Consider the following 21,707-nt stretch of genomic DNA (forward strand, 5'->3'; position numbering starts at 1 on the left):
TGTTGAATAGAAAACAGTTTGGTGTGAAAACTTTCAAGAGTACCGAAACGAAAATACACTTTTTGTGCGCTATGAGTCTGCATTGAGTACATGCAAACCTCCACAGCGTGAAGTACGTCTGAATATCCTCTGGTCCGACAGCCCGAGGATCAGGAGGATACCAGGGGCTTTACAGTAAAAATGTTTAATTTTAATCTATTTCACTCTTTCCTGGTGATCAACGGGACACATTTTGTTTTAATGGATTCCCTGGAAGGTCTTGTGGTGAAGTTGGTAGCCAGGTCCTGGTTTGGAGTCCCAGCCTGAGGACTTTCTGCTTGGAGTTTTCATGCATGTGTGAGTTTTCACAGGTTACTCTGGAAAAACCACGTTCCTATTTAAATATATTTAAATATTAGATCTGTTATGAAACTGTAAAAAGGAACAGCAGCAAGATTCCATTCAGTGTTTTGGTCCCTTTATTTACTGTTAACCACATTTCAAACAACTAAACAACCAATGAAAATGGCATCACCAGATCTAAACAGCACTTTGCTTGACAAATAATCATCAGAGTAAGAATTTTACAAAATAAATGTACAAATTCAGGACAAAACCTCACAATGAATGGATCAGAAATAAAATATAGTACAAGTTAAGAGTCATGAATCAAGCACATAAAGTAAAATAAAGCCTCTGTAAAAATGAAAAATGGATAAAGATTTCTGTCATTCACGCTGTCTTCAGTATAGAACTGCCAGTCTGTCTCAATAGGTCCATAAGTCCAAATGGACTCGAGCTGGGTGGGAGAGGGGGACGTAAACAAAGACTGTCGTATTATTTTATACATGTTTTGATGCTTTTTTGATTATGGACATTTTTGTTGTTCAGTTATGAGACATTTCTGAACAAAATAACCAACACAGGAGTGAATTATATACTTTCTGGTTCTAAAAGGCTTAAGGTAAAGTTAGGTTAGGAGGAAAATCCCTGTTTCATTGTTAATGTTTTAGATTTCAGGAAACAAGAAAAACGAATACAGTCTACACGCAATTTAAATCTGACCTCAAGTTTATAAAAACGCCCTAAAACCTCAAGGTATCAAAATAAATATGCCAGAATGAAGACGTTAAAGTAGATCCAATAATCTAATAATTTCAGTAATCATCCAGTGTTGTGAAGGAAATTCTCAGCTACTTTCTTACAAAGTTGCTTCTGTTTAATTGTATTTGTAGAAATTTGTTTCTGAAGGTTTTTCATTAAATCAAGTTGATCAAGTTTTTCACTGCTGTCATATGGGGGAATTTTTCTGTCACAATCCAAGAGCACACATTTTCAGTGAGAAAGCAGAATTTCATGTCTTCTGTTGTCAAAACTTTTAATATTTTTGCTTACATTTATATTTTGAAAGCAGGACTTCATATCTTTCTTTACAAAACTTGTAACGCTTGTACTCAAAACTTCTCCTTGCGCTCACGTTTTCGCACTGCAAGGACCGGTTTCAAAGTAGGACCGACCACCACAAGAGCTGTGGTTCCAATCGGGCCGGCCAACCGGTGCTGCTTAGAATCAACCGCTGATTGGTTTAGAGTCAGCCGTTGGTTGTTTTGCAGTCAGCCGGTGATCGGGTCTAGCAGGCTCCCACTAAACTGTTCGTACTGTATTTTGTAAAGAGTGCTCTTTTTAATATTTGTATTATTTTTAATTTGCAATGAATTCCCCTCAATATTCTGCTGTTACCTGGTCCCATGATGAGGTAATTTTTTTCCTCCGCTTACTCGCTGAAGAACGAGTACAGAATGAGCTAGATTGGTCAACGAGGAAAGAGAAAGTTTTCCGCCGCATCTCTGAGGAAAAGGCTTCGGCCGCTGCATCGAAACCATTGTTTAGTTTCAAACATAATGTCAGGTTCAGCTTCGATGGCGCCCTCAGTTATATGCAAACACAACAGGGCTGCAGTACGGGTGGAACCGGACCGAAGCGTGCCGTTCCGTTCCTTGCAGTGTGAAAGCGACTTTAGTCTCTGCTCGCTTATGAAACATGGAACTGCCTTTTGGCACAGTCGCCTGGCAACCTCTCAGCCAATAGAATGAAAGTGAATTTGTAACAGTCCCAAACTTTATTCAACTGAAGATTGGCAAGTAAATTAGCTTTAGAATTTATCCAGAAAAATGTTTTCACAGCTGACTAAAATGCTTGAGGAATATTAGCTTTGCTATTAGCGCATTAGCAGAAGTGTGCGTGACGCTGCGTTCCCCATTTAGCAGGTGGGTGACTACTGCATGTTTTGTACAGATTTGAATCATCGTAGAACCTGGTAAAGACGAGATCATTTTTACTGTGTCCTGGTATGTAAAGACAACAGGGTGTGTTTCCTCCATCCTCCGACTAAATGGGAGGGAACAGAGACCTTTGGTCTCCACCACCTGGAAAATTCTCATTAGATCCACATTTGACCTCATGTAGGTTCTCTGTTTAAAGGCTGAAATAATTTTCTACCCAACAAAGTCAGAGATTTGTTAAACCTGCTCTCCTTTTAGCAGAGTAAAAATAAATGTGAAGCACATCTTTGTCATTTTGATGATTAGAAAGTGGAGGGTTGGAACTGAAGCTTCACCTCTAAACCTTGGGGCTTGGCTTAATAATTGGATGGAAATCAAGGACACTTAACAGAGTAAATTTCTTTCTGATCAGACTTGGTGAGCACGTATCTTAAATGGATCAAATCCATCTTTCATTGCAAAAATAGTGCGAAAAAGGTTTCCTCTCTCCATATTTACACCTTTCCACAGGCTAGTGCTGCTCAGCTGAGCTCAAAGTGTCACACATGCAAATGCATCACCGACAGTTTGATGGACGCAAGTTTCTTTTCGAAAAAGAAACTTTTTTTTTACGTAACAATCAAGCACCCGGATCCTGTTCCAGCAGCTGAAAAAGCAAAATATAAAAAAAAAAAATCTTATTTTCACACATGTACAGGCTGTAGAAAGAAAACGCACCAAATTATAAATGAATGAAAATGACAAACAGCTTCTCAGAGCTGCAGCGAAATAATTTTGTTCTGGTGTTTGTTTGTTTGACTGTGGTTGCCTTATCTTATTTACAGAAAGAGAGGATGCACACTGGAAGACTCACTTCATCATTGATCCAGAAAGAGAAACAATTCAGTCGCTTTGGCCTTCAAAGGTAAGATCCATGTTCTGCAGTTATTGTTTTCTGAACTAGCAAACCTAATTTTGTTGCATTAGTAACAGTTTGTTTCGGTCAAAGAGCAAATATGCTATAAAAAAAATTAGATTTCTTTAATTTTAACCTGACTTTAACTCTGTAAAATCTTCCAGTGTGCTTCGAGCCTTCAGAGGGAGACAACATTCAAGGCGTAGAATATATCTAAAAAGGAAATACTGTACATTAGTCACATCACAGCCTGGCAGAGAGGAGAGAGAAAGAAAACAAAGGGGAAAAAATTGCCTTTTTTTTTTAAACATCTCAATTTAACATAATTTCTCTTTATACAAGCATGTAAAGTCCATTGTCTTGCTGAAGCAAATGCACACACAAAACAATGAGTGTGTTTGTTGGCGGCTCCCCCCCCCGCCCCCCCACATCCTCTGTACAGGTCACAGGCACACCAAAAGGATGCGCACACACGCTCTCCCAGGTTGAGCTCAGCTCAGCTGGTTTTCACTCCGTGTGTCTCAGTGTAGCTTTGAGGAAAACAGGAGGCGTCTGCAGCAGAGAGGCGTCGGATCAGAAGGAGTTCAGAGCCTCTAAAGCCACTTCGTAGCAGAACTTGTACTGTTCCTGAGGAGAAGACCAACCAAAGCGGATCAGTCTTAATCTGAACAGGTCAGAAATTCAACTGGAACTACAAAAGTTAAAAAAGTGATAGTGGATGGATGATTAAAACAATCTTTAAACAATATAAAATCAATTATTACCATCAATTTTTGTAAAAAAAATAAATAAATTTGTCTTTTGGGAGGCATCTGTCTTATTTAAAATTAGACAAGAAAACTATATAACTATATATAGAACAACTATAATCTTATATGGATAATGGATAATCTTAAAGTAAAAAGTAGTGAAATATGCCCGTTATATTTCTGGAGTAAAAACTTCACCTTTGAGTCATAAGTAAGGAGATAAACCATAAAATGACCAGTTTTATGCCTTGACCAATCAGATGCTCTTATTCATGAACTCCTGACCTTTTGAAAAGTTTCTTTTTTACATTAAAAAAGCTCATTACCGTGGATGTGAACATCCTGACTCCACAGCTCATTTCCCTGCGGTGACCATAACTCTCCGCTTTGTTTATATTTTACCTTGAAGTTGCTTCATTGGTGAGTTTTGCTCGACCTCTTTCAGCTTTCATTTTGTGCTCTAACTAAAAACATTTGGTGAGAATGAAGAAATGAATTTGACTACTTGAATTTGTAATGTCCCTTTGGTGATGACTCGAGGTTTGGATTCAATTTCATCTGTCTCAATTTGCAGATCAGCTTTAAATGCAACGCCTCTCTTGTAAAACCTAACTTGAGTATTTTCAGTTTGCTGGTATTCTGTCCAGATGCAGATTCTCACCATCGTCTCCACCATGTTTGTCTTGTTGTTCCTCAGCGTCTTGACTGTGTGGAAAACATCCACAATGTTCTGCTGCTGGATCATCTCATTGATGCTGCAGATGGCACAAAACGTCCCAGAACGTCCTCCTCCGGTGCTGCAGAGCAGAACAACCAGACCCAAGATCTTTGTCAGCAACGCTTACAAACCTGTACATATTCTGAAAACCATCAAATGTCACAAATGGAACAAGTTGCACAAAACATGAAACACTGAAATGAGAAATAAATCTAAATTTTTTTAGACTGAACAAAAATATAAATGCCCCACGTCAAATATTGTTGCCATGTGGAGTCAGTAACTGTGAATGAGAATTTGCTGTACAGAAGTAATATTTCTGTTCATTTGTGTATAATTTTTAATCCGACCTGCTTTCAGTAAGTATTATTCAGTGAGTTGTGTTGTATCTTATATGTCCAGTGGGCGATCAGAGCTGGATAATCCCTGGACTGGAGACAATAAAAGGCCCCAAAATGTCACATTTTGTCACAAGTCCTGGATGCAGCAGATCCACCAGAGCAGCAGCTGTTTGTGCTGCTGCAACATGTTTGCCATTGTGATGCTATTCTACACGTGAATAGCTTCGCTGACCAGCTAGCTCCTTTTAGCCCAACTTAACAAAACACTCATCTTTCCCATCAGATCAGCTCTTGAAGCAGAAATTGATCCCTGTGGGCCGAGAGGAGAGGCTCTGTCACCCGTTGCTGTTTGCAGATTTACAGATGTAACAGAAACACAAAAAGGTTCCAGCTTTTTGTAAAAAAAATGGTTTAATGTGTTGAAATCTATGAAATTAATTAATGAAAATGAATAGTGAAAGTCCCAGCCCTAATTGATGTTGACATATATTCACCCAACTCTTTTAGTCGTTGAAGCCACCTGGGTAACGATTAGCTGAAGCTACTTCCTGTGTAAAATATTAATGCCAGGAGGGATTCAGCTCCTGCATCCTAAACTAACAGAAGCTATAAATATTATGTTTTGTTGTGAGGTCTGTGTAATTTTCCAGTTTTGTTTCAGAAAGCGATGCAACACCTCAGGTCCTCTCTGCTTTGAGACCAGATTTCGAATGCAAAAGTTTTACTTTATCTACTTCTTATGTTTTTTTTTTTTCCTGCTTTGAGATAAAAATTAACACAAAAGTGCAGGAGAAATAACATTTTAAATACATTTTGCAATAGTGCTTTAGGTTACATCTTAGGGCTAAAAGACATTAATGTGATGAACCTAATTACTGAAGAAGAAGAAGCAGGAAAGCTGATTTGATTTAAAACGGGTCAGGACTCGAGTGGCCAGTCGGGTCAAGACAACTGAATAACTTTCATACTATAATCGGATATGTATGAGAAAAGTCCAGCAGTTTCTACTGTGAATATCTAAAAGTTGCTGCACTAGAAATCTAATTAAAGCCACAGAGAATTTCATTTGCAAACTTAGATCTGAATTAGTATCATTCTGGTAATTAGGTCCCAGAAATCAAAAGTTATGAATATTTCTGTTTCCTGGCTGTTGTTTCAGGTTCTACTTGAATCCACACTGATGTTTGTGGACTAATCTGCTGCTCCTGCTCAGTAAAATTAGCAAAGGTAATGACCGACTCCGTCTGACTGCTGCTGGGTTAGAAACGAGTAATAAAGTTCTTATTTAAACCTTGTTTTCTCTGAAAGGTTTTACAAAATGTTAAACGCTGGACAGAAAAATAACTGGAATCACTCGATGTGCACCGACCTCTGACTTTTACCTTTATACTACATTTAAAATGAAGTAGCGGGTATCAAACTTACAGTAATTTAACATATTTTTACTAAAGATAAGACAATAAAGTCTGATTGATACATATACCTTCAAAGAACATAAGCTTCCTGATGTTTTGGTCCATGTTGTAGGACTGAGGAGGAGTTAATCCACCAAAGCACTTCAGTGTAAAAGATTAATAAATAATTTTTACCATAGCAGACGCCAAAATGCAGCGACTGCTTTTCTCAGCAGCTGCTGGTGGGATCCTGGATGAAAATGGTGTTTAAATCTCAGACATGTTTCTCTAATTTAGGTCGTGATCATTGTGGAGTTAACACATCCAGTAAACACAGATTTTGATATTTAATGTGCAAACTGAACATGATCAGTGGAACGTGTTCAATGTGACGCAACAGGCATCAGTGGTACACACATCTCCTGGTGGTTGAAGTGAAATGGCATCAAGACTCTGCAGATGTTTAGAACCATCACAGATGAATCAGAGCATCAGAAATGTCTGCTCCTCTTCCTGTGGATTGTTTCTGTGAGCTGCTTGTGATGCGGCCTCCACTCAGAAATCCAATCATTTTTATACATATTTTAGGATCATGTATTCAAGAAGGTCTTAACTTGCAAAGCTAGTTTCAAACAGTAAGCTGTTATTTACTGGGACAAACGGAATCATATTTTTGTAACTCTGCTTTATCCAACATGCTTTGATGACTGAATAACAGCACAAACCTGCTGCTGTTCTCCCAAGACTCGAGTTTATTTGCTTAAATTGAGACATGAAGAGCAGAGGGGGAGAGGGAATCAATGTTCACCTGCTGCTAATTGAATCATCCTCTTTTATTATTATTACTGATGTTACAGAGGAGCAAAATCAATCGTTTTGTTTGATTAGTCGGTGTTTTCCTGTATAAAACTTAATGTATTTCTGATTGAACTTTTAACTGAAAGTGAAACTCCAGCCCAGTGACCTTAACTTCTTTTTAATCAGGGGAATGAAAATGAATCATTTCTAGATCCGTACCTAATTTTCTGGACATTATATTGACTAATTTAACTGACAGCAGTTTCTTGTCCCTCTACCAGTTTGAAATGGGAGACGTTGTGGATTCCTGTCTGGTTTCTTTTAATCCGCCTCACTTCGCTTGCTCTGCTCAGATGGGTTTTTTATGGAGCTCAGCAGAGTTTGTGAATTTGAATGTGTGTAATCAGTGTTATAAATTTCCAAAGTGGACATTGAAGGATTGTTTTACTGCATGAGCTGTAGCACAACAACAGAAGCACCTCCGACCAGTAAAGATAAATGATCTGTGTAATTTGTTGCAGTGTTGGCGCAGAAGATTAGGGTTTTTCTTTTTAAGCTGTGCATAAGGATGAAATTGCTATTAAATGAATCAGAACCACGTTTGTAAACTGCATTTCTGAACTGATATTTAAAGGGACACTTACATTTTTAAAAATCTAAGTGTGGAGCATTTGTTGGTAGAAGAGACTTTATTAGAGCTGAGAGAAAATTGAATTTAATACATCAGAAAGTCAAAGTTGGTGTTTCCACACAAAACAACTTGTCTGATTGTGAGTCTGTGTGTCGCATCAGTCCGCCTGGTTTGAGCCTCTTCGCTCTGCTGGGATAACCTGAAGGCCATCGAGACCAGAGGATCGGCACCGTTTCCTGTTCTATTAGCTTCATATGTGGTTTTCTGAGGCTAAAGCTGCTTTTTGGGCCCAGACCACGATGTCAGAATCCCAGCTGCAGGAAAGGTATTGACTACTGATGACTACTTCATAGAACCCCAATCCTAAATTATTCCTTTAAATCGTTGGACCACTCCAACAAACTGCGTGTTTTAGATTGTTTCCCGTCTTGACTTGAGTCCTTCAACAGGGGAAGGGTGAGTTTTTCTGGTCTGTCCACAGAAACACGGTTTTAAAACTGAAATTAAACTTTTTAAAATGATGAAATTGCAGCTTCGCTTTGCTTCCTTCATACAGTCTTTTCAATGTTATCAGGTGATTCTGAACCATCCAAGTGATTAGAGCTGATGAATGTGTGGAGCTGCATCATTTTCTCCAGCTGAACAGAAACTAAAGTTCTGATCTCTGGACCGAAACAGAAACGATCCAGAATCAACTCACAGCTTCTCAGCTGGGAGCTAAAGATCAGGCCCAAACATGTACATGTGCTTCATGATTTTGATGATGGCCTTTGACAAAATGTAAAACTTTGTTTCCATATCTGGTTAAACCTGGATAATGATCTACTTTTGAGACACAATTATCTGTGTGGTGCAGATTATTAGTCCTCAGCTGTTGTTCAATTTCTGAACTTTGCCTGTTTGAAAACTATTCATAAAGTTGCTGAGTTAAGTCTCAGCAACTTTTTTTTTTTTTTTTTTGAAAATTGTATTAGTAATTGTGTAATAATGTTCTGTAATCTGGTTCAGGTGTGAAAACGGTCCAGTTTAACCTGAATAACATCTAAATGCCGTTGTTTTGTCTCCACTCACAGGCAGTGCACCACAGTCCTCCCGTCTCCTCCGTCGTACTGCTCCTGCCACTTGGCCAACCTCCTGACCAACTGGAGGATGGAGCGCTTGGAAAGGGGCGTGTCCCTGTAGGCGGGCCAGCCAATGAACTGGAAGTGCTGCACCAGGCGGTAACCGTCCTGTGGCTGTGAAGACAGGTGGGAATGTAAAGGACTGTTGGTGCAGCAGGTGACAACATGCATGAACTGCTTCGTTTTAGAAAGCAGCTGTGCACCTAAAATATCTACAGCTGTAAAAGTTGAAGAATCGGTAAAAAATCTACTAGAGGTTCAAAAGATGCTCGTTTTGACTTTGCTGTTTGATCAAATGGACTTTAAAGAAAATAGAATTTGATTAAACTTGTATTTGAATTAAATTGTCTGTTCAGCATCACTGTCAGAGAGCCAGTGGTACCAGGACCAAGCCCCTGGTAAGTCTGGTGGAGGAAGTATGATGCTGCGGGCTGTTGTTTTCTCTTCCAAAAATCGGAGCTCCAATGCCTGGAGGTTTTTGTCAGTAAATTGAAAATGCGTTGTGTACAAAGCAGGATGACTGAATACCATATAACTGATCATTTTACTAAAACAATTTCTGCTGAGTAAATCCACTCAATCTAATAATTTCATCAGTGAAGGACAATAAAATGTATTTTATTTAATTCCTACACATCCAGATTGATCCAGACCTGCTGGTTTACTTCTCTCTTTCCCACTAATTTGTATATTTTATATCTTTTTCCTCTTTCACAGTTTCCCTCATTTGATGGCTTAGTGGTTGGTACTTCAGACTCTAGCAGAGTGAGATGTGCTGTTATGGCGATGATATGAGCCATTTCACACTACACTGGTGATGTGTTAGAGAGAGAGAACAGAGAGGAGGAGGGAGGAGAGCTCACTAAGCGCTATAGGAGCTCACAGACGAGAGGGCAGCACTGGAGTCGTACCGTCATGGATGAGATGAGAAGGGAGTAACAAAAGGAAGTGAGGCAGATGGGAAGCAGGGAAAGGTGAGGAAAAGTCTCATCCTAAAGAACGCTCGAATCGAAAGAGTCGATCAAGGAGAACAAAGATCTGAAGCAGCTCTACTCCAAACTAGCTGCAACTAACTATTTAAAAATTGAATGAGAAATTTAATTCCTTTTTTACATGAGAAAATTAAAATTTTCTTACCTAAAGTGCAATAATATAGCTTTCCTTGCATGTACGTTTGATTATTTGTAGCAAAGAATGCATCTGCAGCTAAAAAAATACTTTTAATAATGTGAAAAACTGAGACATTTCTGCTGAACTTATCAGTACAGTGAAGGGCTAATTTGGTGTTTTATTTATTAATAATTGGATTGGAAAAGGTGCTTACCAGGAGAATTTTCTGTTTACTGAAATGCTATTTATATATATTTTTATATATAAAACATCAATTTCGGCTCTGATCTGATCTGTTCTTTCAGAAAATGGTCTTTTTGAGTCTGTATAATTCAGTTAACGATTATGCAGTTAATAAAAGAATCAACTAATTTACTAATTGATTAATCACGATTAATCGTTTCAGCAATACCTCAAATGCTGCATGATGTATAAAATAGTAGCCAGGCCTCAGTTTCTTTTCAAATAAAATCGTTTAGTTTTGTCCTTTGGCATCTATTCAGCATGAAGCTGATCTGCCTAAACCTGAGTTGGCTTCCAGGTCAGAACATTTCACCGTATCTCATCTCAAACGTCGCCACAACGTGAAGCTGTGGCTTCCAGAGAGTCTCTGCTGACCTGAGTTACAAACATTTAGGCTGCGTTCAGTGAAACTGCTGTGGATTAACGAGGAAAACTCTGGATACCCGAGCCATGTTGCAGATCCTGAAGATCCGGTTGATGATGTCTTCATCGATGTCCGCTGATATGAACTCCACCTGAATCGGGCCGTAGCAGCACGAGTTCTTCTCCGGCCAGTACTGCATACATAACTATGACATCAGAGGAGACAGGCTCTAGGATTTCAATGCCTTTACATCATTATTTATTCAATCTGACAGGTTCTGCCAGTAGGTGGCAGCACTCCTAAAACATAGTGCATGTTGTACCTGTGCTGCATCCATCTCGTTGAGCATGACAATGGAGGAGCAGTTGTAGTCAAACACCAGCCTCCAGAAGTCCCCCATGGTGTTTGGCAAAGGATGCTGGGTAACAATGAAGGCTGCTGGCTGCTTGTGGCTCTGGAGGGTTAACGTGGTCTACAGGTAAATGGTAACCAGAGCACTGAAGTTATGAAGAACATCAGAAGTGTGTTTTAAACTTACGTCCATTAATGCAGCGTTGATGTAGTTGGAGCTCTCTCCATCAACAGATATGAGAAAAGGCAGACATCGGTCAGCAGACAGGACGTCCATGCTGCGGTTCTTATCATGGTTCCGGGGCAGTAAGCCCACGCTGCAGTCCTCTGGACGGACTCTAGGTGTCACTATATTCAGCGTCTATCAGATCCATAAACAATCAATTAAATCTTTACGAATCGGCTAAAAAAACCACATTCTTGAATTTAAGGGATAAAGACTTTGTCGTCTTTTTGTGAAGTCTTGAAACAAAAACTTTCCCCTGGACTTACCTGGAACTCGTCTTTAATCTGGCTGGAGTTGGTCTGTGGGTCCAGTCTGCTGATATTGTAGTAAACCGCTCTGAACTCGCACACTGGAATCGCTGTGTTCCCACATAGACACGCCTCCAAGATGGCGTCATGAACAAACACGTACTGCTCCTGCAACACCAACAACAGGCAGTCTGGGTGTTTTTCTGTCTCCTGACGTGGTGAGCAAACAGCTGCTCAGCCTTGAACTCTGTTCCACTTGTTCAGAGCAGCAACAAATGTCACTTGTTGAGTAAACGATGCATTTTTGGCCCGGCAGCATTTTCAACACTCGATCAAAAGTGAGCAAACTAGGAACTCAGTCTCTGTTTGTTTATGCATATAAATACAGAATTTGCATTCTGCTGCTGTTACGGCAGACCAAGACAGAGCTGATGGAGCAGGGAGTGCTGCAGTGCGCTGCTCCTTTATGGTGAAGTTTGGTCTTGTCTGAACCCCTAAACCCTCAGGTGAGAGCTGCAGCAGCCAAAGTGCATACTAATTCACAGCTGGCTGCTTTATCTCGTGTCCGTTCAGGTTTTTTGTCCGTGTCCCACACGTGTTTGTCTGCAGCTTCTCGCATTTTCAATTTGCCTCCAATGTTATCGCTCAGCTTCCGTCTCTGCTGAATTTTGATTTGTTGCCCTTCGAGTGGAGAGGCGAGTTTAAAAGCATTATCAAAGTGACCTCTGTTGGTCATTACCTACTTTAGTGGCATTCAAATACACATCCGCATGCAGAAAGGCTCGCGCAAACAGATGAGTGATACACACACACTTTTCTCTGTGCCTTTTAAAAGATTAATTGCTTTGTGTTGTGCGGAGCAGGATTATAATAGAGGCGAACTGCTTCTACGCTGACACAAATTGCTCCCACACATTTAAGCAGGCAGGGCAGGATGCATTTAGCTTGGTTTCAAGAGGCACACACACACACACACACACACACACACACACACACACACACACACACACACACACACACACACACACACACAGCTAGCAGTAGCAGCACCGTTGTCAACATAACGGAGAAAACTCTCCATGTGATGCTCTGGGTGGGTTTCATGAACCAAACGCTTCTCTAATGCATTCAAAAGTCATTTAGTCTGGAAGCATAAAACAGTCAGGCTGTTCTTCTCCTAATGGTGGAAAAGTTAATTTTTTTTGGAAGAGCACTATTTTCATTAAAGGCAGAAATGGAAATCCGGGGCGGGGTGGATTAGATGGGCTTAGAGTAGCTTAGACAGGAAATGAATACCTCTGTTCCAGAATGACACGGCCAACAGTTGCAACCCGCCTCGTTAATAATGACAGATCAGGCTCATTTAGAGCTGCTGAATAAACACTGGAGAACAACGATTCTAACTGATGTCGGCTCACAAAAACAACTCTGGTGGCTTAAGGACATTAAACCAACGACATCAGCTTCAACTTTGGTACTGTGCGTATTTTCCTCCTACCTCTGTCTGGACCATGTTGACCCGTTGGGATCTCAGTTCACGGATGCAGTTGAAAATATCCACCACTCCTTCGTTCTCTGCCATGTCCAGCATGATGTCCACAGCGACGAAGCAACCAGTCCTCCCTGCACCAGCGCTGCAGAAACGCATGGAAAAGATTCAACTTGTCTAGTTTTATAAAAGCTTAAAGAAACTATTTATTCAAAACCAATAAACCAAAAATCTGATCATCGTTACGGCTGGGCAATAAAGCAATTACAATATCTATCGTCACCGACACGTGATCAATACGTCTGATAGAAATAAACCAACTCGCTCACTCTTTGGTTACCTAGCAACAACCTCAGCACCTTGGCAGCAGCAGTTTCAGGTTTCGCTGCTGTGCCAATAAAAAAGTTTGGGCCACATCAGCAGCTTGGCAGTAATTTGGATGTTCAAGATAAAAAAGCGAGTCAAATCATAACCACTACAAGGAAGTTTAAAACAAAAAAGGGTAATAAACATTGATTGTGTAGCTATAAGGCCAGCATTTCAATATTTAGTTTCAATAGTGGCTGGTATTTGTGAAGTGTGACAGAGCTGTGGCTCTAAAACCTCATTAAAAGCTGAGGGAACGTTCCCTCCTTTCTACAGCTCTTGGGTCGTTTCCCTGCAAAAAACACAAACTTAGCAAAGGCTCAAACACAAATACTGTTTTCCTCCATCATCCACACACATAAAGACACTTCAGCATCCAAGTGACAGAACTGAACAGCAACACCTGGACAGAGAGAGACGGGAGACGAGGCAGACCAACAGATGAAGAGATGGAGCGAATGAGTCGAGGAGGGAAGGAAGCAGAACCGTGGAACGATGTGAAGATGTTACTGTGAGCGATAGACGTGATCATAACAGGGAGGAGAAGAGGGACAGGTGAAGGGATGGAGAGGAAACCAAAGAAAAGAGGCACGGAGGGAAGCGGAGGAAAGAGATCCATCTTTCATTCTGCATCCTTATGACAGTTTACAGAGACGGCAGGAGAGAGAGAAAACAAGGAGATAGAGAGAGAGATAGAGGGAAGGAGAGATAGAAAGCGCCTCAGCAGATTACCTGTCAGCGTCTGTGATTAATGTAGAGACCAGAATACTGTTGGGTGTGTGTGTGTGTGTGTTTGAAAGCTTTGTGACACAGGCCAACAGCGTTAGAGTGCCCCCGGAAATTGGAAGTGACTGCCATAACTTCCTGCCTGTCTGTCCACTTCCTCCACACTCGGCTCTCTTCATTTGTCTGTCTGCTGTTTTCTTCCATTCTCCGTTTATGTTGCACTTTTTCTGCCGTTTCTGACTTCTATGAAGTGGACGAGGAGTCCACAGGGGTGTGTTTGAAACATTAACAGGGGAGCAACAAATATTGTAGAAATAAAAGGCCAAGAAAACATTTAATAAAGATTTGCAGAAGAGGTTTTACTGATTACCACCTCTCTCAAAGTTCTGATTTAACAAAACTGCTTTGTCAAAAATGTTTGGACTTTAAAAATTTAAGGTTATCAGAAACAGCTACCTGAGTTTTAACAAAATGCTTTGAGCTTCACTGCATGCAAATTGCTTTGAACTTTTTAAATTTATATACAAGTGATTTCCCAACTGCTTGGTCAGGTAAACAACATTTAGCTGTTTCTGTTATTTTAGATGCTTAAAGAAAAAGCATCTGCAAACTGTGCCCCAATTTCACAACAGTGTGAACTTTCAACAATCCGACTTTGCAGCACTTGTTTGCCTTTTTATTTTATATAATAGATGCAACCGCTGCTTCACAGCCAAATGCAAAAGAAAATGGGTCAGTGTGGAAAAAATACCAAAAAAGGAAAAATAGGTCAGAGAGAAAAACACAAAAACATTTGATAAGTGAATGAGAATTTTGAAAATAGGCGCCTCTGACAGTATTTTGCCTCCATTATTTACGAATAATGGCTGCTGTTGACTTTTATTTTTTTTTGTCTCCTGCTGAGATCTACACGTTTAATACAAGTTTCAATTATTTCAAATGAATTTTGAAATTCTTCAGAGAAATATTAAATATTGTGGTGGATGAAACAAAGTAAGTAATGAATTACAATTTTTGCTTTTATGTTTTTAAAGTATCAAATATTGGGTAAAATATTTCAACATCTAAAAGTCCAGAGGCAGAACCTTTGTATTCACGTGTTTCTGGTACGGCAGTAAATCTGACGCACCAGCGACAGGATGCTTCTCTGGGCTGGTGATTTATTTTTGCTAACAATCGATCTGATGGTAGCTGGAAAAGACTTTAGTGCTCAAGTTGTGCTAACAGGAGTTAGCACATCAGCGAAGCCAGTCAAGCCTAAAATAGCATCTGATTGCTAAACATGCTGCAGCAACACAGACGCTAACGCTAAGGTCAAAGTTCACCTTTCTAAGGAGATATTTTTTCACATTAGTTTCATGAAAGATCAGGGGTTACAGAAACATATGACAGCTGAATGGGCAGATTATGGTTTTATTTCGGTCCATCTCAGTGTGTTCTGTTACCTGCAGTGTACCGCGATGGGTCCGGCGTCCGGAGGGTTGAGGAACTTGACCTGCCGTATGAAGCCCAGCAGTCCCGTGGCGTAACAGGGAACGCCGTGATCCGGCCAGCTGGTGAAGTGAAACTGACGAAGTTCACGGATCTCATGGTGGCCCTTCTGAAAAACATGCCGACACGCCGTGCAGTGAAAACCTCAGGGAAGGATTCCACCTGCTTGTGAAGAGTGGTGGCCATTTTCTCTCCTGATTATGATAAATGCAGGTGTGTCACAAAGCTCTTTTCCTCTTTTGGGGCAAACTGACAAGAAGACGCATCACGGTTCAGGACCCTAATTTACAGCAGGGACTTTCAGGAATACAAGGGCCTTGATGTGTCTTTGGTTTCACATGGAAAATAAATCAATCTTGTGGATGTCAAGACGGCGCTCGGGGCCACTTCTGGGACTGAGAGGCAGGAAGACTTATCGTGGCTCATTTGCTTAATTTACAGGGGAGATTTGGGGAAACTGAAGGCCACTCAAGCTCCATAAAAAAGATTAATTGATTTCACAAATCTCATGATGGTTCTTTAGGGAGAAACTTACAGAAAGAAATGCCATCGTCCAGTTCAGCTTCCCAGTTTGCTACCAAGGAGACCAACATCCTCCTAAGTCCTCTGGGTGGAGCGTACGTTAATGTAAAAGTACGTATCTAAATATAGCTTAGTCAAGAGGATAAAACAGCAACTGTGAGGCAAATTTAAAAGCATGTTACCTACAGTGGAGGCAGAGTTTTGCATAAATACTGGAAATAAAATGAAAATTCTCTGTGACTGACGGTAAAAAACTCTTTTCAGGAGACAAAATAGCTGATTGATTGAAATAATGGTGAGAAATACTTTTTACTGTATTACTGTCATAAATTTAAAAAATGGTATCCGTGATGAGCAGGACAAACATTCCCCAAAATCTGATCATTTCTTTTCACTGCTGGCGTCTAAAGGCTGACATGTTCTCCCTCCGTCTGTCTGAGTCGGTTCAAAACGCTGCAGTGGGACACAAACGTTTCCCTACGCCTCCATATCGGCATCGATTCTCTGTGAATTTCAGTACTGATGTTAACATTTTATTCTTTAATGTGGCTGTGCTAGCTTGAAAGTCTGAAAAACTTCAAATCATCAGGAAAAAACAAAGAATTTACATAAATAAATTGTTGAAACGAAATGACAGAAAAAAGCTGCTGTTTTTATTTTGATCAGGGAATGGAGGTCAAAGGTCGCAGCCATAGGAGATACCTGAGGCCCCAGGAGAGAGTCGGTGAGCAGGTGTGAAGTGGAAGATTGTCTGAATACCAAACTCCAGAAAATGACCTAATGGGTCAATGCTGCTAAACATGGTGGTCGTAGAATCTGATCCATTAATGAACTAATAATGTCAATTAGTTATTGACTCAGTTTTTCCCTTTTTGCTTCTTCATTAGTAATGACAGACATAATCTGATGTGTTGTTGTACATTTAAAAGAAATAGAACCCAGAAAAGACTAAATTGCTTTTATGAAACTCTAGAAGTGTCAGAGGGGTGTACTTACTTTTTTATTATGATATGTCAGCCTAAATCTCCGTTTCTATTTTGAGCATAGATCTGCGTTTCCTTTTCCTCCCGCTCCCCTACAACACTGTGTGCTCTTTCTTTAATTATTCAGAACAATCGATTTCCTTTATGCGTCTAAACTGAGAGCGGTTTAAAACGGAGAGTCATGATCTCCCAAGTTCAGTTTACGCTCCAAGAATAGAAGCTGAAATGAAACTGTTGTTATTGCATCTCTCATCCTGGGTCAAGGTGGAGTTTCTAGCATAACGATGGCTTGAGAAGAAGCAATGGCACGGCGAAAAGAGAAGGAATAAAAGTCAAGAAAACGAGTGTAAGAAAGTGTAAAGTTCAAGGAATAAATGATTAGATTGAGATACTGGAAGGAGAGGAGAGATGGGGAAGGGAAGGATAGAGAGACTGCAAAGGAAACGGAGGAAGGAAAAGACGGAAGTAAAAAACAGAGTAATGAGCGTAGAGGACAAAATGCAGCGCAAAACCCAGGAAAACCACAAGGTAATTTGATTAGTCGACTTCGCATCGATCTGCTCTCCTCTATGATGTTGAAATTACTTCTCTAAATCAATAGGCGACATAAAAACATGGCCTCAGATTCACGATACTTGGGTTGAAAAAATAAAACAAAGACATTAAAATGTTGGAATCTAGAATTGCCCCTCGCAGTGAAAAATGAGAATAATTCAAACATCTGCACAGTTATTTTAACAGTTCCTGTCAGCACATGAAATAATGAAATGAATCCATAATTTTATGACTATGTCTATACAACTTTTCACCACATTTTCTCGTTGTGCATCAATATTATCATCCTCTGTCCTCCAACTGGACGAAGCTCTGACCACCTGCTGAGAGCCGCTGGACCCCGTCTGTCTTGGGACGACTGGATGAGGAAGTTGCAACAATCATTAGATTTTTACCGACAGGTTCACTCTGACATCGAGGAGGTTGTTCTGTGAGAACAATAACCAATTACGATTTATGCAATTTCCCTGTCATTTCTCTGCAAGTTGTTTGAAATAGGAAAGCAATTGTTCAAAAAAAACCACAGAGGGAGAGTTTACCTGAAAGAAAGCATCAGATTAGACGCCATGATGGAAAAGAACAGATTTGTTGTGTTTATTTTCTTGTACTGAAACACTGGAAGCTTCATCAGTTTTTCTAATACCAGAAAAGAAAAAGGCGTAAGCATTCAAAAATAACAACCTTGGAAAACCACGTAAGTGTTTTATTTCTGGGAGAAAACCTGAATTGCTCAGTGCTTCATGAAAAGCTTAATGTTCTCTGGTCCTTCGTTCCATCAGACCTTCCTGGTTGTAACAATGCCGACTGCAGCTGCAGCCATTGAGCTTTTCTGATGTTTAAGAACCATTTATGGCTCAACTGGCGTCTGATTACAGGTTAGTAGATTAGACAAACTAGAACCACTGCGTTGCATAACTCCTGTCACTTTTCATCAGTGCTGTGTTGTTTTTTTTAGATTTTTTCTTTTGATTTCATGGAGTATTTCTTTACTATTTATTAATAACACGATTTATTTAATTTTGAGTGAAACGGCTCTACACAGATTTTACATAATGAATAACTTCTGCAGATGCTACACTCTAAAATGTCACTGTAATCACTCCAGAGTTCAACCAAATGTGTGTCATTAGCCCTTTTCTCTCATCAATAAAGAAACAAAGCACAACATGACTCAGTTCTGACACATTATTAGGTACGAGTCTTTATTGCAGTGTGTTTTCCTTCTATCTCTTTTAGCTGGTTGCTAAGCTAAACCTAAAGGAAATGACATGTTAGAAAATACAAATGAGAGGAAATGACCCACGGGTGAACGTCCTCTTTGGGGTGTAGCTTAGAAAAAGGAGATCAAATTCTTCTTTGGTCCCATTTTGTCTCCTAAAGGTGGCATGAGAAATGGACCAGCTGTATTTTGGTGTTAATAAATGTAATTCATGAATTTAACTCACTGACTCTTTAACGTCGGACATCGAGAACGCAGCATGGAGAACGGATGAGTCTCCACACTTCAGCTGAGTTTTGATCAGCCAGCCAATGTTTACATCATGACACTACAATACTTTAATCAGTTTAATTCTGCACTTAAAATTACCCAAGGTATGAAAAACTACTATAATTAATAAAAACTAAACAATATGTGGCTAATAATAATATCAAAAACTATCAAACACACTAATTAAAACTAGTTAAACAAAAAGTCAAAACTGAACTAAACTACTATAATCCTGCTACACTCCCAAATCTTCGGCTTCACAAAAAAACATTTGATTTCCACACTTCAAAGTGTTGTTTACTAGATAAATCCAGTTTTAATGGATTCTGTGTGATGGTCTACAGCAACAAATGCTTCATGAAAGAAATTGTCTCCAGCTACACATGCTGCAGCTACAAGGTGACATCTGTTTTTGCACAGTGAGAAAGAGACAGTGAAACTAAAGTTGCAATCTTCTTTTCTGCATGTTTTGTGAAAATTCCACTTTCACAGATAAAATGAACTCTTTGAAAATAATGTCTGGCAATCCGTGGAACAGAAACGTTCCTCCCTCACCCACAGCTTTTCTTTACAACTGATCCTGACTCTCAAACACAAGCTACCTTTTGTCATCTTTTTTTCTGTCCTCCATCTATCCTGCTCTCTCTCTCTCTTGCAGATGCATTTGCATATTTTCTCTTTCTTTGAGACCCTGTCGGCCTTCCGTACTCTCTGCTCGGTTAATCTCGTTGGATGTGCCATTAATAAATGTTTTCATTAAGATCCTGTTCTCATTATTCACTGCAAGTGAAGCAATTTAATTGTTGCCTCGATCCTGTTCTCTCTCTCTCTCTCTCTCTCTCTCTCTCTCTCTCTCTCTCTCTCTCTCTCTCCCTCTCTCTCTCTCTCTCTCTCTGCCTTTGTCTTCCCTTTGCTTTGTTTTTCACACCCAGGCAGAAACAGCAGCTTCTTCAGAGCGGAGATGGGAAAATTCGGAATCTGAGTGTGTGCATGTATTACTGCATGCTGAAATAAATGACAGGCATTTCCAAATCAGCTTTCCTTTGAAACTTACACACACACACACACACACACACACACACACACACACGGAGGTGCTTTGGATTAATGGCTTGCTAAATGCGCTGACGGCCAGGGCTTGAGGACTTGTCTTGATAAGCTGCTTTCGTATGAGTGAAAGGAGGAAGGAAATATGGGATGGGGGAAGAAACAGGGTAAAGTGCAGAAAAGCAAAAAAATTAAAAAAGTGACGGAAGTCAAAAAATCTGTTTTAAGATGTAGCTATTTAAAAATGTGATTTTGTTCAGAGAAACATGAAGTTGTCTTGCTTATGATGAAGTTTTCTTCTGTTTCCTCAAACAGAAAGCTCTGAACTCTCACATGAAATACAGATTTAATATGGACTTAAAAAAAACTGTCTCTTAATTTAACTGCATACAAAGCAAAAAAAAAAGATTATTGCATATAAAAGTGTTTCTGCAGCGTTTCACCAACTGAAATTTAAGACTTTCTCAAACCATGAGGAATTAAATTTAAGACCTGTGTCATGACTAATGTACAAAATAAAATTGCACATTATATATTTGTACGAATGGACAACTTGGGAAAGAAATACTACTACCTGTGAGATTAACTATCGATACTGGAACAACTTTGTTCAAATAAAATTCCTAAATGGTTGGTACTGGCGCTTGACCAGTGTGTTTAAAATCCACTAAACCTCTGACTTCTGAGTTTGCGTCACACCAAATGTTCTTGGATCAGATTTGGTAGAATCACCGGCAACCATTTTCAGGGGAGCTTTAGCCACACCAGAGGATAAAACCTGACATTTCTGGAGTCTGTTTGTGGCTCTTGGCAGAAGCTTCGTGCTTCTCACTCCGCATTTGGCTTCCTGCATCCTTATCCCAGTTGGGCCGAGCTTTTTTAGCACAGGATGCATGTAGCATCGAGGCGAACGTCATCCAGCCAACTGGTGACAAATGTGCACTTACCCATGATAGACACATAAAAGTTAGCTTAGCTATTAAGGCTATATATGCAGAATGCTACCAGACGCCTCAAACCCCCGACATAAAATGCTATATTACAAAGTTCTGCCACGACAAAATTCAACACCTGAAATTAATGAATTTATGGAAAAATTTAAATTTTAAGACATTTTGAAGCCTTAATTTTTGATACATTAAGACTTTCAAGATGCGCAGAAACCCTGTATATCAAAACAGGCTCCAAAACAGAAACATGAAATTCAGGATTTAAAAAAACATATAGCATAGAAAAAAACCTCGTTTCCTTGTTTTGTCCTTCAATCTGAGCATATTACCATCAAATCTTCATATTATGTAAACAGAGTCATCAACTGCCTTTACAGTGAGAGGAAGGAGCAACTTCACAATCCCAGTCTGGTTGGAGAAATCTGCCAGATGAAGGAAGTCCTGCTTACCTTTTGAACAGTGAATGTCCGGATGACGTATTCGGCCAGAGGCTCAGTTTCTATCAGGGTCACCTTGATGTCTCCATAAACCTCCGTCTCATCCGGCCAGTAACGAACACATTTCACCTGAAAAAACACCATTTACACAAACACACAGATTAGAGCAGAATACCTGGTGATAATCACCAAACTGACAGTC

General features: G+C 39.9%; 1 protein-coding gene and 1 long non-coding RNA gene across 8 annotated transcripts in view; one reads left to right on the forward strand and one right to left on the reverse strand.

Annotated features, from left to right (window-relative positions):
• Positions 1–440: 440 nt before the first annotated feature.
• The window catches only part of ptprt (protein tyrosine phosphatase receptor type T), a 311,147-nt gene continuing 289,880 nt past the window's right edge, over positions 441–21,707 (reverse strand). For all 6 annotated transcript variants that reach the window (XM_081606784.1, XM_017304835.2, XM_008408309.3 and 3 more), the window contains 10 exons: positions 21,518–21,634; positions 15,477–15,631; positions 12,949–13,084; positions 11,469–11,618; positions 11,164–11,337; positions 10,948–11,079; positions 10,705–10,830; positions 8,859–9,022; positions 4,567–4,702; positions 441–3,783 (listed from right to left, as the gene is read on the reverse strand). In XM_081606784.1, the coding sequence (XP_081462910.1) occupies positions 3,730–3,783; positions 4,567–4,702; positions 8,859–9,022; positions 10,705–10,830; positions 10,948–11,079; positions 11,164–11,337; positions 11,469–11,618; positions 12,949–13,084; positions 15,477–15,631; positions 21,518–21,634 (1,344 nt within the window). In that variant the 3' untranslated portion in view covers positions 441–3,729. The remainder of the gene's footprint in view (positions 3,784–4,566; positions 4,703–8,858; positions 9,023–10,704; positions 10,831–10,947; positions 11,080–11,163; positions 11,338–11,468; positions 11,619–12,948; positions 13,085–15,476; positions 15,632–21,517; positions 21,635–21,707) is intronic.
• LOC103464306 (uncharacterized) lies at positions 3,724–10,168 on the forward strand. Of its 2 annotated transcripts, none has more exons than XR_001776623.2 (4): positions 3,724–3,828; positions 4,603–4,756; positions 6,124–9,034; positions 9,626–10,168. It is a non-coding gene; the product is annotated as an uncharacterized LOC103464306 (long non-coding RNA). The 2 variants fall into 2 exon arrangements; XR_014087485.1 differs by lacking the exon at positions 3,724–3,828 and having other exon boundaries at positions 4,670–4,756; positions 6,124–6,191; positions 7,949–9,034.

The sequence above is a fragment of the Poecilia reticulata genome, chromosome 5 (assembly GCF_904066995.2).
Source record: "Poecilia reticulata chromosome 5, P_reticulata-male-v2, whole genome shotgun sequence".
NCBI classification, from domain to species: domain Eukaryota; kingdom Metazoa; phylum Chordata; class Actinopteri; order Cyprinodontiformes; family Poeciliidae; genus Poecilia; species Poecilia reticulata.